We start from the raw sequence: 14,515 nt of genomic DNA, 5'->3' as shown, positions 1-14,515 counted from the left end.
AAATAAATTTTTTTTATTTATATTTCATTATACTGTAGCCTAATTTCTGCTGATTTATATCACCTGGCCATAGTGTACTACAGTATACAAGTAGGCTTCTAACACAACCAGGGCCCTTGTATACTGAAAAAATGGTATGACGTGTCAACAAAAGCCAAGGTATTATAACTGAAAACATGTTAATATCCATGAGAGCTACCTTACCAAAAACAGTAGTTTAACACATACACAGCATGGTGTATACAACAAGTTCAACATTTGAGGTTTAATTACTGTAACTGAAAATGAAATCCATATTCATGCCTTCTGCTTATGGCGGAAATTCAGAGCAGGGAGATATAGTATGTCACTGAGGAGGATTTTATTAGAGTTACTCTACACCACCTGCTGGAGCCAGATGTGTCACACAGGGAGGAAAAATAACTGGGAAATCAGTGGCCAATCATGTGTGATCAAAACCTGAGTTTTTTTTTTGTCAGGAGATGTTACCCATAGTGCTCTTGAACATTATGGAAGAAGAACTTTTGGAATTTATTATGTGCAACAGTAAAACACATCATCAACCTTTATAAAACTAGAACACTGTCTTGGCTTGCAACAAAAGCTCTTGACACAAAGTGTGGCTACTAGTTTAAAACGCCCCTGAGTGTTTGGCATGTCATCCTCATAAGGAGCCTGCCAGGGCTGATGCATGTTTCACAAGTTGTTTCATAAACCTTCTGAAACCTGGGGATAAAACCAGACGACCAAACCATGGGTTACTGTATCTGCTGTGACTCACTAGGCAAAGCAAGCAAAGACTAGGCATTCATCACAACAGAGCTCTACCAGCAGGACAGACCATAATGCTGTCTCTGTAAGGCCCATCCCAACTTTACATGTTTGTGATAAAATAAATTATTAAGAAAAGGGGGTGCAAAAGAAACTTGTCTTTTTTGTAAATAGTCAACTTTTACAGTGGTAAGAATCACTGTCATTCTGGAGATGACAGTGGCCATTATTATTATTTCTCATTAGTAGTGTGCAGGTTTGTGTGCCTGTTACTGGTTCTCTTCACTTTCTTGCCAACTGTTGACGTGGGCCTCTTCAGTCTATTGGATCTAATGTCAGCAGCCAAAGGTTGCAGTTTTACTGTAAGTGATGTCATCAAGGAGCAAAATAAATCAATATGGCAATTTTCATAAGTCAAATTAAACATTCTGTACATGCAGTACTGCCGGTGTACACATGCACGTTTTATATCTATATCACACAGTGATTCTTTGGACAGTGATCTGGTGAATTCACATACTGTGACTTTCTGCTGTGTAGAAATTTTATTTGGGAGAAAACAAAGCTGCTGCCATTTCATTCAGTGATTTGGAGTAAGAGTTCCGCTCCTCGTCCTCCTCTGTGTGCACCATTATGTGCAGTCTTTGTCTGCTGTAGTGTTAAAGGCCTCAGTGTGCTTCGAACAAAGTGCTGTCATGTGTACAACGCTTCTGGAGAGAGATCAGGGTCAAAGTCAAACCATTAAGCAGAACACTGAAATGAGCAATACAAATTCTTTATTACAGTGCCTCAGTATTCATGTTCAGCGACATTACAATAGATTTGACACCATAAGACAAGAAATATTATCTTAAGCATTCAGTACAAGCCATGAGTGAGCAGAGCCCCAGTCGCTCCCAAGGATGTCATCTGGTGATGGCACCTTCCAGATTTAAATATTAGAGCCTGCTTCACAAACTGGAGGATGTGAAAGAGGCTGGTATTTTGCAATTCAGGAGGTTTTAAGGAAACAACAGTTTATCCACCTGCTTCTTACTGACTGCTGGGATCGGACTACTTTCTGCCAAAGGTAGAACACTCACACTAGAAATATCTGCACAGCAGAAGTGGGTAGCTGAAAAAAAAGATGTCATCTACTTCCAAAAATCAGCAAAATCAGGATCGAACCAAATTTAAATCCAAAGCTGATGACAGTTGGTGGGTTGTTTTGGCATTTGCCAATCAAGTCACTCCCACACAGTTCTCATGAAAAAGGTTTTGAGTTTTTGACTGTAAAACTCAAAAATACTTCCAAGTTGTTTGAAACATCGCTGCCAATTTAATTGTGCATATATGATGTTATAGACAAAGTGGGTTTAAAGCCAAGTTTTCAGGGCTTCAATAAAAACAACCAGTCGCTTGTCAGTCCTCTAACTTTAGAGAAATGCAGCACTGAAATACCCTTTTGGCAATGTTACTTTGTCCATGCAAGTCCATGCAAGTCCACTGCAGACTAAACAACTGGCTTTAAACTGGGACACAGGTTCAGTGCTGGGACATTTGCTCATTTAACTACTGGCTTTACTGTTAAATCCTTATTTAACTGATGAGTCCATAATGTCTGCAAACCCTCCCTAAAGCCCTGCCTCCTGTGTTGGCTCTACCTCTGTCCTCCCAGCAGATGTAAGACCAACTCTTCATCTTCAGCCAGGGAGAGACCAGTGTCCAGAACTGTGTGCTCTTCATCCTGCTGCCTCGCTTTCTTCCTCTTCCCTGCTGTGCGCTGCTCCTCCTCCTCCTCATCACTGCTTTCACCGCCAGGCTTCCGTTTAGATGACCTTATTTGATCCTCCTCCTCCTCATCGGTGCACAGTCTGTCAGGGTCTGGCAGGGTGCAGGGGTCGAACTCGTCGTCACTGTGATTGGCCAGGTACACCACCACCTCATCCTCGCCCTCCTCGTCAGGTTTCTGTCCATGCTGCTTGCTGGCCTCCCTCCTGGCTGCCCTCTCCTTCAGCCTCTTCTCTCTGTGCTTGGCTTTCACTTTGCGGCTGTACTCCTCCTTGTCAAACTCCTGGTCCTCACGTTTAAGCCTCTCCCTGGCCTTCTCCATGTTGATACCTGAAGCCTCCTCCTCTTCCTCCGGTTCACCAGTCACTGCCTGTTGAACTGGCGGCCACAGCTGCACAGCCGCTCCTTCTTCATTGAAAATCACTTTGGTGTTAACTTGGAAGTTTCTCTTCCGGACCTTTTTGGCCTCTCTGAACCTCGTCTCTTTTTCCATTTTCTTTTTGGAGCCCTTGGCAGGTTCCTCCACAGGTTCCTCCACACTCTCCTGGCGTCCTATCAGATTGAAGACATCCTTTGTTTTGACTGTCAGCAGATCCAAGTCTTTTAGATCATCATCATCATCCTCGTTGTTTTCACCTGCACCCAGAAGCAATGTCCTGGACTGAGCCGCATCGTGTTCATCCCCACTCTCCTCACCCTCACCTGACTCTTCTGACTCTGAGCTCTGACCTTCCTCACGAGGAGAGTTTCCTCTCAGCTGGGCCTTAAAACTCTTCAGCTCTTCTTCTTCTTCAGACTGCTCCTCCTCCCTCTGCCTGCCTCTCCCAGCTCTCTGTGCCTGGGCTTTATTTAAGAAGCGCACCCTGGGAGCCACAGCAAGGCCCAGAGAGACAGCATACTCCTGAATCTGGAGTTTAAAGACATCAAACACCTCTTTGTTCTTCATCAAGTAGATGGAGCGCAGGTAGGAAACAAAACACCTTTGGGCTCTCGCCTTCTGCAACTTCTCCTGGGCCAGGAAGGCGTCTAGCTTCTGCTGGACACTCTGCAATTTGTCTGGATTCACCTGGAATCAGCCAAATGAATGGAATCAGTTAGGGCTGCAACTAATGACTAGTTTAATAATCAATGAATCTAATGTATAAAAACATAGAGAAATCTGCTTTCCACATAATAAAAACAAATACATTCATTCAATGTTTCTGTGGCTCACTATTAAACAAAAAAATAATTTGTTCAAGAATAGTTTTTATAAGTGCAGAACAGGTCCTTACAGTGTTAACAAAAGCACTAAAATGTTTTTGATTTTAAATACTTTATATGTTTAGAATGCATCCAGTACACATATGACTGCTACTGCTGATGGCTAAAAGTACATTTGAGTTTTGCTGCTGTAGTCAGAATGTAAATATAAATATCTGGAAATCACTCAGATTTAAGATATCTACACTAAAGTTTGGACTAGTGAAATCTTAATTTATAATACCCAAACAAATCTGAATTTTGATAGCTTTTAAATGTGACAAATTAAAGATATCTGTAACTGACATTTTGATTAGTCAAAATCATATTAAAGATATCTCTAATCCTCAGACAATTCTTTGCTCTTCCTTCTTTTCTCCATGTTCAGTGTGGTCCACACGACACAAAGGTTGAATCAGCTTTTCTCCATTTTAACTGGTTGCAAGTGTTTTCGATATTGCCAGCACCTGTTGGTTGCCACATGTAAAGATGTTGTGCTGTTGCTGTACACTGTCTATTTTTCATGTGTTTTTGTTTTTCAACAGACTACTGAACATGAACTGTATAGTGCAGTCCAATATAACACCACCACAAACCACAGCCTAAAAAGTGACCACAGAGCTGAATGGTATTGTGTGGGATCACATAACAGTGGCTTCTATTTGTCTGCTCAGGGTGTATATTGTAATACTGTGTATGTTTGAGGCCTCACCTGGATCTTATTGATGGGGACCTTTTTGTCCTGCAGCTGGCTGACCATGCCCTTCTCTTCTGTGGGAAGCAGCAGCAACAGGGCCTCTCCACCCTCCTTGTACCTGGCAGTGCGACCCACCCTGTGGATATAGGTGTCTGCATCCTCTGGACAGTCGAACTGCAGCACCCAGTTGACAGCAGGGAAGTCCAGGCCTCTGGCGGCGATGTCAGTGGCAAACAGCACAGCGTTCTGCTTTCTGAGGAAGTCATTGTAGACCTCTACCCTCTTCATCTGCTGCTGCTTGCCATGCAAAGCCAGGATAGGCATCCCGGGTCTGAGGCGGCAGAAGGCCCGGAATAGGTACTGCACCTCCTTGCAACATGCAAAAAAGACTATGACCTTCTTCTTCAGGTGGCTCCTGATGAAGGAGTAGAGCATGTTGACTTTCTGGTGGAGCTCACACACTATATAACTCTGCTCCAGGGTGGCCGGCGTGCTGAACTTGGCCTTCTCGTGGACCCACACATACTCTGGGTCTTTTAGGCTGAGCCGGGCCAGGTCTTTGACTGACTTGGTCTGAGTGGCAGAGAACAGCAACGTCTGTCTTGTCTTGGGAAGGTTCTCCACGATGGCGTTTAATGTATCTGCGAAGCCCATGTCCAGAATGCGGTCCGCCTCGTCCAGGACTAGCATGTGGAGGTTGGAGGCGTGGAAGGTGGCCGTCTCGTCCATGTGCTGGAGCAGCCGGCCGGGGGTACAGATGACGATGTTGGTACGGTGGATCCTCTCCGACTCGCTTTTCAGATCCTTCCCACCGATGATGAGCCCCGCAGAGATCTCATGGTTCTTTCCCACTTTGCGCAGAACTTCAAAGGTCTGGTAGGCGAGTTCTCTGGTGGGGGATATGATGAGTGCACCGAGACCGTCCATGGAGCTCCACTGTTGTCGATACAGACATTCCAGCACAGGTATGAGGAAAGCTAAAGTCTTCCCAGAGCCAGTTTTAGCCGCGCCAAGGACATCTTTACCTTGCAAAGCGAAGCCGATGGTCTGTTTCTGGATCTCTGTGGGCTGTCTGTACTGAGCCTCCTGCAAACCTAACAATGTCTTCTTTGAAATCGGAAAGTCTGAAAACTTCACAACCTCTGTGGTGTTGATGTCAGTGTACCTGCTGACAAGCCCGTCTATGTATTCCCGTTCGACCTGCCACTCGGGCTTCTTCTGTGCTCTCTCTCGCTTTACTCGTGCTTTGGTCTTGTTGTATCTTTTCTTCCATTTCTCGAAGTTTTTGACAGGGTCGACACCATCCTTCATTTTCGTGGGCTTTTGCTTCTTCCCAACGCAGGCTGAGCTCTTATTCTCCATAATTTATGACAAACAAGGCACGCAAGTACAGTTAAAATCACATAAACCACTCCTCTTGGTAAACAGCGTGGAAAAGACGGCTTTCTGGCGCTTTCGGCATGACGTAATCATCGCGCGACACCTACCATAACCGAATTTGCCCTGGTATGCACCTGCCAGGCAGCATGTTAATCCTGAATCAAACTGCTGCAAATCACAGCGCATAACCGGACTGGTTTAAAGCTCTATTAATGGATGGCTTGCACGCGTGTGTTTGCGTGTGTCTATGTAGCCTACAAGAAATTGTGTGCTCAAAAAATGTTTTGGGTTTCAGTTTTTTCTTTTCTATATACAGTTTTACAGAACAATATGCTGTTATTCTGTTTTCTATCTATCTGTTTTCCAACTACTTAGAATACAGTCTAAACAGGATTGCCAACCAATTTCGAATCTTTTGGGCATCGTTACGGCAATATTAAATAATTAAGTCCAGAAAACAACTCAACTCAACTCACCTTTATTTATATAGCGCTTTACCACAGCTGAGCAAAGTGCTTAACATACAATACAAATCTAAAATCGTAACAACATAAAAAACAATAAAACATACATTTGGGTCCAATCAATCAATACTTAGAGTATGGCGTTGAAAACTGGGGAAAATTCATACAAAAGCTCACTTCAACCATTGTATATATTACAAAAAAGAGCGATAAGAATTGTGCATAAGATGGGGTATAGGGATCACACCAATGTAGCTTTTATACAGTCTAAATTGTTAAAATTTTTCAATTTAGTGGGATATAAGACTGCTGTGTTTGTGTATAAAGCCAGGAACAATTTATTACCTGGTGGAATTCAAAAACTATTTAATGAAAGGGAAGGGGGATACAATTTAAGGGGTCAGTTAAATTTAAAAATTCATGCTATACGTACAACCAAAAAAAGATTTTGTATTTCCATAAGTGGGGTAAAACTATGGAATAATTTAAGTGTAGACATAAAAAATAGTAATAGAATTGATGAGTTTAAACATAAATATAAAGGTATGTGTCAATCAAGATATATGCAAGAACAGGTTTAATGATTAATTACATGGACAATTGTGGGTGTGGTGTACATTTTCTAATAATTCTTTAGTATATTACTTGTGTGATGTAAGAATGTTAACACTGTTATATTCTTTTTTTAGTATAATACTTGTGTGGGTAGAAGTGAATCATTTACTGCTTGCAAACCAATGATGGTAAGATGATGTCATGGGGTAGGACTGGATAAGTCTGACTTCTTCCTACTCCATTCAAGCATGTACTAGGTATAAGCAAATTTATATTGGATTATGTGTAAAATTATGTTTGTTGTCATATCAACTGTTTTTACATGCTTGAAAGAATAAATCAAATCAAATCAAAAATCAAATCAAATCAAGGTAAAAAGAGTCTCAGTCCTGTCCAAACGCCAATGAATACAAATAGGTCTTCAAATATGACTTAAAAATGGGCAACGAGGGGGCCTGCCTCATATAAAGAGGCAATGCATTCCACAAATTTGGACCCACCACCGCGAAAGCTCTATTCCCCCTAGTTTTCCGCCTGGCCCTCGGTGCCTCCAGAAAAAGCTGATCAGTTGATCTAAGGCACCGCGACGGATTAAACGGACGTAAAAGTTCCGTAAGATAAGAAGGAGCAAGCCCATTCAAGGACTTATAAACAAATATAAGATCTATCTTTAGTGATATTTAATATGACTTTCATGGAAGGGTTAAGTGCATTAAGAAAGCAAAAAGTCTCCACAGCAAAGAGCAAAGTAAAACAAGAGCACTCCTTACTTATAATCTCGCTATCAATGTAGACGTTACATCTGTTTGTACAGAACACTGTGCTCTGTATCCCCATTGTCTTTCTCATAACAAAGGCGCTAGCCAGACAGCAATACTGAACACGCGTGAACACTACTGTTTTAACAATAGTTTAACCAATAGTAAACATTAAAAACATCTTTTGAGTAAAATGACAATTGATTTATATCTGATTCATAATCGATTTAATATAATTTCACAAATTTCCTTATCAGAATCACTGCTTCATGGCCACTTTTTAGGGTGTACACTGCCTATCGCCCAATGCCTGCAGGGATCGACTCCAGCCCTGTACAGAATGACATTGCGGCGCTACCAGGAAGGCTCCAGTCTCACTAATATTCATTATTAGATACACAATTATGAAATGTATTCAAATAAAGCTAGGCTTAAAATAATATAATTATAAAATACATTTGTTACACGAAATCTTAGGTACAATGACCAAACTATGAAGAATGTTGATATACAGTAAATGTGCTTCTCTAGTTGTCTGCTGTTGTAAATTTCCTTAGGCTACAATATGGACGTCTGCCTGCAATACTTCCCGTTACATTTTCAGTTTGAACACAGCTCCCCATTTAATTTGTCCAGTTTCTTCCAGACATAAACGGAAGCGGTCTTCGATGACCTGTTGCTCAAAAAAAAAAAAAAAACCTAAACAAAACAGAAGTGCAATAAATGATATTTCAGAATATAGGCTTATTAACAGCATTATGGTTAAATACAAAACACGTTAAATAGTTTTAATAGTAATCGTTATACCATTACGTAATAATTGTTATGCCGTTACTATGACAAACAATATTTTTGTTAGCAGATTAGCCGAATTAATAAATTGACTGTTCAGTGAAAATAATATACATTTTTAGATTCGGGATTCGGATTTCTGTTGTCCTTTCTACTACTTTTCATTTCTTTTTCGACTACCGCATGTTATGCATACTTTGAAAATAGAACATTTTAGATTTATATTGGTGGGTACGAAATATGCGCAGTCCAATGTTTGTCACACTTTTATTTTGAAAGATTTGCCCGGAAGATAAATGTGCTGTCTCACTCTCTCTCTCTCGAACAGGAACTGGTCTGCCAGCAGCTGAGCGGCAGACAAGATATGATAAACAAACCTTAGGACAGATTATTTTGCACAAACCAAAGTGAATATTCATCATCGAGGCTCGCTAACATCCCTGCAGTCCTTATGCTATACAAGGCATGGCAGAGAGACCGGACAGTGAGGTAAGTTAACATTAGCTTTAATCATCTATTAGATGATTAGGGGTTGCATCGATGCGGAAAATAGTGCACATTTTTCATTTGGTTATTTGTCTTAGCAGTCAGAATTTGACAAAGTACTGACAAAGTCAGTAATAAATAAAATCTGACTACAGCAAACACAGCTCTGCTGACATCTAGACAGATAAAGTTAGAAATTTGTGCTAGCAGGACGTTAGCTAGCATTACCTTCCAAGCTACAACCTTAGGTCTGTAGCCAAATTAAAGTTAGGAGATTTTCCTGTGTCTGGCCTGTCAGCAGCGTTTAGATTAATGCAAAAGAAAGGTCGCCATCTAACGTTACACCCTCTTGTAGACCTCGACAAGACAGTTTTCATCCAGTGCTAAATTAGCTGAATGAATGAGGGAGTTTGCTTTGTTTATCAGGAAGCATGCATTTTAGTTATTTCTTATGTCTGATGTTTTGCAAAATAATAATTACTTTTGATAAACTGGGCGTACATGTAACTCGTGAAGATGGAATTTATTAATGAAATCTGAACTTGAAGCTGAAGTGATGCAGACTAAAGCAAGTGCTCAATTGTAACATTTATGGAGATACAGCTATGGCCAAAAATATTGGCACCCCTGCATTTCTATCAGATAACGCACCACTTATCCAGGAAAACTGTTGAAATCACAAATTCTTTGGTATTCTCTTGTTTATTTCTTTTGTTTGCATTGGAACAACACAAAAAAGCCAAATCTAATCCATTCCACACAGAACTCCAAAAATGGACTGGACAGAATTGACACCTTCATCTTAATATCTGGTAGCCCACCCTCTGGACATAACTAAAATCGGTCTCTTCCTGTAATCATCAATGAGCTTCTTCCACTACTGGAATTGTGGACCACTCTTCTTTTGCCGACTGCTCCAGGTCTATCACATTTGAAGGGTTCCTTCTCCCAGTTACTGTTCTGAGATCTCTACACAGGAGCTCTATGGGACTTAGATCTGGACTCATTGTTGGCCACTTCACAACTCTCCAGCACATTGTCTGAAACCATTTCTGGTGCTTTGTGAAGTCTGCTTTGGGTCATTGTCCTGCTGTAAAACCCATGACCTCTGATGGACCAAACTTTCTGACACTGGGCCCTACATTGTGCCCTAGAATTCATTGGTAGTCTTCAGATTTCATAATGCCACACACACAGTCAAGACATCCAGTGTCTGAAGCAGCTAAATAACTCCAACACATCAGTGAACCTCAACCGTTTGACTGTAGGGACGCGTTCTTTTCTTTGAAGGCCTCATTTCATTTTGTGAAAACAGTAGAATGATGTGCTCGACAAAAAAGCTCTATTTTAGTCTCATGTGTCCACAGGACATTCTCCCAGAAGGACTGTGGCTTCATCAGGTCAGTTTTGACAAACTCCAGTCTGGCTTTATGTCTCTGTGTCAGCAGTGGGTCCCCTGGGTCTCCTACCATAGCGTCCCTTGTCAATCAGATGGTGACAGATGGTGCGAGATGACACTGTTGCACCCTGTGTCTGCAGGTCAACTTGAATTTGTTTGGAAGTTGATCAAGGTTCTTTATCCATCATTCAAACAATCCTTTGTTGGAATCTGTCGTTCTCTTTCGTCCACGTCCAGGGAGATCAGCTACAGCGCCATGGGCTGTAAACGTCTTGACAGTGTTGTGGACACAGGAACAGCCAGATCTCTGGAGATGGACTTGGAGCCTTGAGACTGTCCAGGCTTTTCTACTATTGTGGTTCTCAAATCCTCAGACAATTTTTTGCTCTTCTTTCTTCTCTCCATGCTCAGGATGAGTCAACTTTTCTCCATTTTAACTGGTGACCAGTGTGGTTTCTATGTTGCCAGCACCTGTTGGTTGCTACAGATGAGTTTCATTAAAAAATAAAAGGAGCATCACAGGCTGGAAATACAACTGTTTCTGATGATTTTGAAAAAGGTCCTTAATTTAGCCCATGTTTGGAGTTCTGTGTGGAAGATTTGGCTTTTTCTCTGCTTTTTTGTGTTGTTCCAATGCAAACAAAAGAAATAAACATGAGAAACCAAAGAATTTGTGATTGTAGCAGTTTTCTGGCTGTAGTGGTGTGTTATCTGACAGGAATACAGGGGTGCCAATGTTTTTTTTGGCCATGACTGTAGCTCCACAGGAAAACTATTTAAGTATCTGTTTGATTACAGAAACAATTCGACCCATATTATAGACAGTTTGGCATTTGATATTCAGCGATGAGTGGGGTCATCAATCCCAGATCTGAGTCTTCAGTGCCGCTCAGAGGAATTGGTGCATTGTCTTGATTACATTTACAGATCACAGAGGAGCATCGCACTCAGTGACTCAAAGTTATTTGATTTAAAAAGACCATCAGTGCCACAATCACACTGAGTACCTCACTTTGAAATTGTGCATCCATGGGTCACAGTAAGACAACTCATAAAAACAACCTCTTGAGCTCTGCAAGCTGTCATCTCATCTCTCACAGGTTTGACGATAGGTCTGTTTTATAGGCTTAGAAGAATTTACAGTACAGGAGAAGAATTCAGAGTACAAAATGAAAAATGCAGTAAGTTTCAGATGTAAGGGTTATCCAGAAACATGTTAGACCTCACTCTGCTTTCAAACATACAATAAATTCACCCAAATGATAACATCTAAAATTCATAATTATTAGCTTATTTTATAATACTGATCTTAGTCTGTACGGGTGCTACACTTTGTGATTGTGACAATAATGAAGTAAATAAATCAAGTGATGTCTTGTAATTGTGAGGAATCCTCTTCTGTGGTCACTGATGGCTCAAAAGGTATTGAGGATTAATCTTACTAAATATCTGAATAACCAACGTCAAACTGTCAACACAGCTGTAGTTACACTAAATTTAACACTGAATGCTAATATTCGTTAAAGGTCTTATATAAGGTCTTAAATGACATATATGGCAGCTGTTTAATTTTGAAAAGTAGCAGATGTTTGGTGTTGAATATGTAGAGGCTGAATCAAATGCTGTCAGTAAACGTACTGTTTGAGATCAGTGAGCAGAAAGTATTGTACTGCTCAGATTAGTTCATCATATTCATTATAAACTCATCCACAGTAGAATATCTGAAGAACAGTATTTATAATTTGAGGTTTGTTTTTGTAGATTTATAATATTTTGTACAGATTATTGTTATTCCCTGTACAGTATTTTATTCAATAGTAGGATGAACCCTGTTCTAAAAATGCTAATGTGACCTGTCATGTGGGTTCATGCAGCTGGGTTCAATGGTGACACTGTCCCACACTCACTTGTTTTGAGTAGGTTTACCATTTGTTTCTCACCATAAGGTGGAGGAGGCTGACCAGATCTACCTACTGATGAAGGAGGACTATCGCATTTCTAGGAATGTTCGTCTGGCGTGGTTCCTTGGTAAACTTAACCAAGTCATCTGGCCGGCCTCAAAGCCCGAACTGGTGAGTGAACCTTAGCTTTTATTTCAGTTTCCTGTCCTCATGATGGCCTGGCAGGACTGAGATTGAAGTGTCTAATGGTACAGTATACATGTTTGAAGTGGCATATGTAAATGGTATGTCACTGTTGGCTTAGTATGCTGTTGCTTTTTTACTGGTATATACTAGGGATGGTACAATATATCGAAATCCAATATATTGCCATACAAAAACATCACAATATGTATTGTTTTGTCTAGTGATGTATATCGTGTGGTGTCCATACACCAGGGGCTTCATATTTTTTGTAAATAGCCTAAGAGAATGTAAGTCAGTATATCTGGTTGTTCTTTACATAATTAAACCAGTGCTAGAAAAGAGGAAAAAAAGACAAGTAAAGTACAAGTTTTCAGTAACTAGTTATAATACAGTCCATATCGTGCATCAAATCATATCAAGAAAAAGTCATGTCATCCCATCTCTAGCATGTACCACTCCCACCGACATGTACTAATTCTTACTGGCATATCTCACTGCTGATTGCTGCTGTGTCAGTTCTGAATGGTTTGTCGCTTGTATTCAAGTGGCAACTACAGTACTACTCTCCGCTGCCATACTACTGGTATTGACACTCTGTTTTCATTATATAATTGATTCTTTCACAACTGGACAAAAGCTAATCTCCCATTTTCACAAGGAGAGTATTTCTCTGATCCAGTATTTAAAAGAGGGAGGAGTCGGTTGTGTCTAATTAAGCAGCATTCATCTCTTGGCTGGTTTAATTGGTTTAATTATAATATATTTCTGAGGAGTGTAAATAAGTATAAAACACCTTAAATTAATTACTGATCGCTTGCTCTTCATTCAAAATATTTCCATTATATGAAAGGGACATTTGCAATCACATTACAAGCTGTAGATTGTTACTTCTGCTAAAGGAGGTTGTGTGTTTGGTTTTGTATGTGTATGTGTTTTTTGGTTAGCAGGATTACAGACAAAAGGCTAGATGGATCATCAGTGTACTTGGTACAGACATTGGTGGGGACTAACCCTAGTAGTAATTACATTTTGGCTGAAAAAAAGTCAAGGTCACAAGTAACTCTAGTAGCATCAGGTGTCATTTACTGAAAGAAAGTCGGTCTACTTTTTTCTTAATTCAAAGCATTGTCACTACGCTCTGGGCATCTACTAAATTCATAAAGAATGATCATTGTAATTTGACAGGGCCCTAAAATGTTTTCTGAACCTCCTAAATGTTGGGAATTATTGACCGACATTATATTTGACTTTCACTCCATTTACAGCTGAATTCAGAGAATGAATTGGACTTGCTGAGTGTCCTACCTAAAGGATGGCAGCTGGATTTCTCCCCCACCATGTATCCTTACGTCTTGATGCCGTCCACGCGGGCCACCTTCCTGGCCCGGAGGTATCGCTTCATCATCGAGCTGGACCTCAGCCCGTCCACAGGGATTGTGGTAAGACTTAAACCCAGTTTAACTGTTAGTAGCTTGCTTCCTGAATGACTGTAGTCCACACATTCTGTATGAGAGTTCATTTCCCAGAAGCTGCAAATGATTACTCATTTTTGTTTCAGTTATTTGTTTTGTAAGATCTTTATGGTGGACATGTATTTATTATTGTATCTGACATACGCCTCTATCAACATGTTCTAAAATGAACCTTTTGACTCACAGGCCAAAGTGGATGGTAGATGAAAAGAATCCACAGGCCAAACATTTTTTACCAGACAAAATAATAAACTGGCTTTTTTGTGTCACGTGCACATATGCTTTAGGATTTCATTGACACAAAAGTAAAGAGGCCAGAGCAAAATGATATGCTATATTGGTCAGCAGTTAATAAATTCATTTTTGAATAAAAATTTTGTCAACCTATTGGATGCTGCCACAATCACCCGCTTCTCTGCACGGTCCACGAAGTCTGGTCTCTGGTCTGCGCCAGAGTGTGGTGCATGTTCTGCAGGGACCCACCGCTAGTCTGTGGGTAGTCTTCTGACATTTACTTGTCAAATGGAAAACCTACCCATGTTTGGTGCCAGGCGGGTGTTAATTTCTGACCCTGTCTACAGAATATTCAGTATAACACCTTAGTTGAATCGCATCAAGCGTATGACCTCTGCTGCATTCTGC

General features: G+C 40.7%; 2 protein-coding genes across 2 annotated transcripts in view; one reads left to right on the top strand and one right to left on the bottom strand.

The window, feature by feature from the left end:
* Positions 1-2,241: 2,241 nt before the first annotated feature.
* ddx10 (DEAD (Asp-Glu-Ala-Asp) box polypeptide 10) lies at positions 2,242-6,013 on the bottom strand. The gene is made up of 2 exons (XM_020620911.1): positions 4,496-6,013; positions 2,242-3,607 (listed from the first exon to the last, which is right to left on the bottom strand). The coding sequence occupies exons 1-2, from the start codon at positions 5,840-5,842 to the stop codon at positions 2,411-2,413; spliced, it is 2,544 nt and encodes an 847-aa protein (XP_020476567.1). The 5' UTR covers positions 5,843-6,013; the 3' UTR covers positions 2,242-2,410.
* Positions 6,014-8,574: 2,561 nt separating this feature from the next.
* The window catches only part of szt2 (SZT2 subunit of KICSTOR complex), a 145,314-nt gene continuing 139,373 nt past the window's right edge, over positions 8,575-14,515 (top strand). Inside the window, exons 1-4 of the mRNA XM_020620906.1 lie at positions 8,575-8,656; positions 8,758-8,918; positions 12,261-12,386; positions 13,667-13,840. Coding sequence (XP_020476562.1) covers positions 8,895-8,918; positions 12,261-12,386; positions 13,667-13,840 — 324 coding nt within the window. The 5' untranslated portion in view covers positions 8,575-8,656; positions 8,758-8,894. The remainder of the gene's footprint in view (positions 8,657-8,757; positions 8,919-12,260; positions 12,387-13,666; positions 13,841-14,515) is intronic.

Source organism: Monopterus albus, unplaced genomic scaffold, assembly GCF_001952655.1.
Source record: "Monopterus albus unplaced genomic scaffold, M_albus_1.0 scaffold250.1, whole genome shotgun sequence".
NCBI lineage: Eukaryota > Metazoa > Chordata > Actinopteri > Synbranchiformes > Synbranchidae > Monopterus > Monopterus albus.
This window is presented reverse-complemented; position numbering and strand designations above follow the sequence as displayed.

What these genes read in the sequence shown, in the direction of transcription:
- ddx10 (XM_020620911.1), bottom strand. Translation starts at nt 5,842, where the DNA reads ATGGAGAATAAGAGCTCAGCCTGCGTTGGGAAGAAGCAAAAGCCCACG. An exon ending in TCCCCATCAATAAGATCCAG is followed by an intron (nt 3,608 to 4,495) that starts GTGAGGCCTCAA and finishes GGCTGATTCCAG; the next exon opens with GTGAATCCAGACAAATTGCA.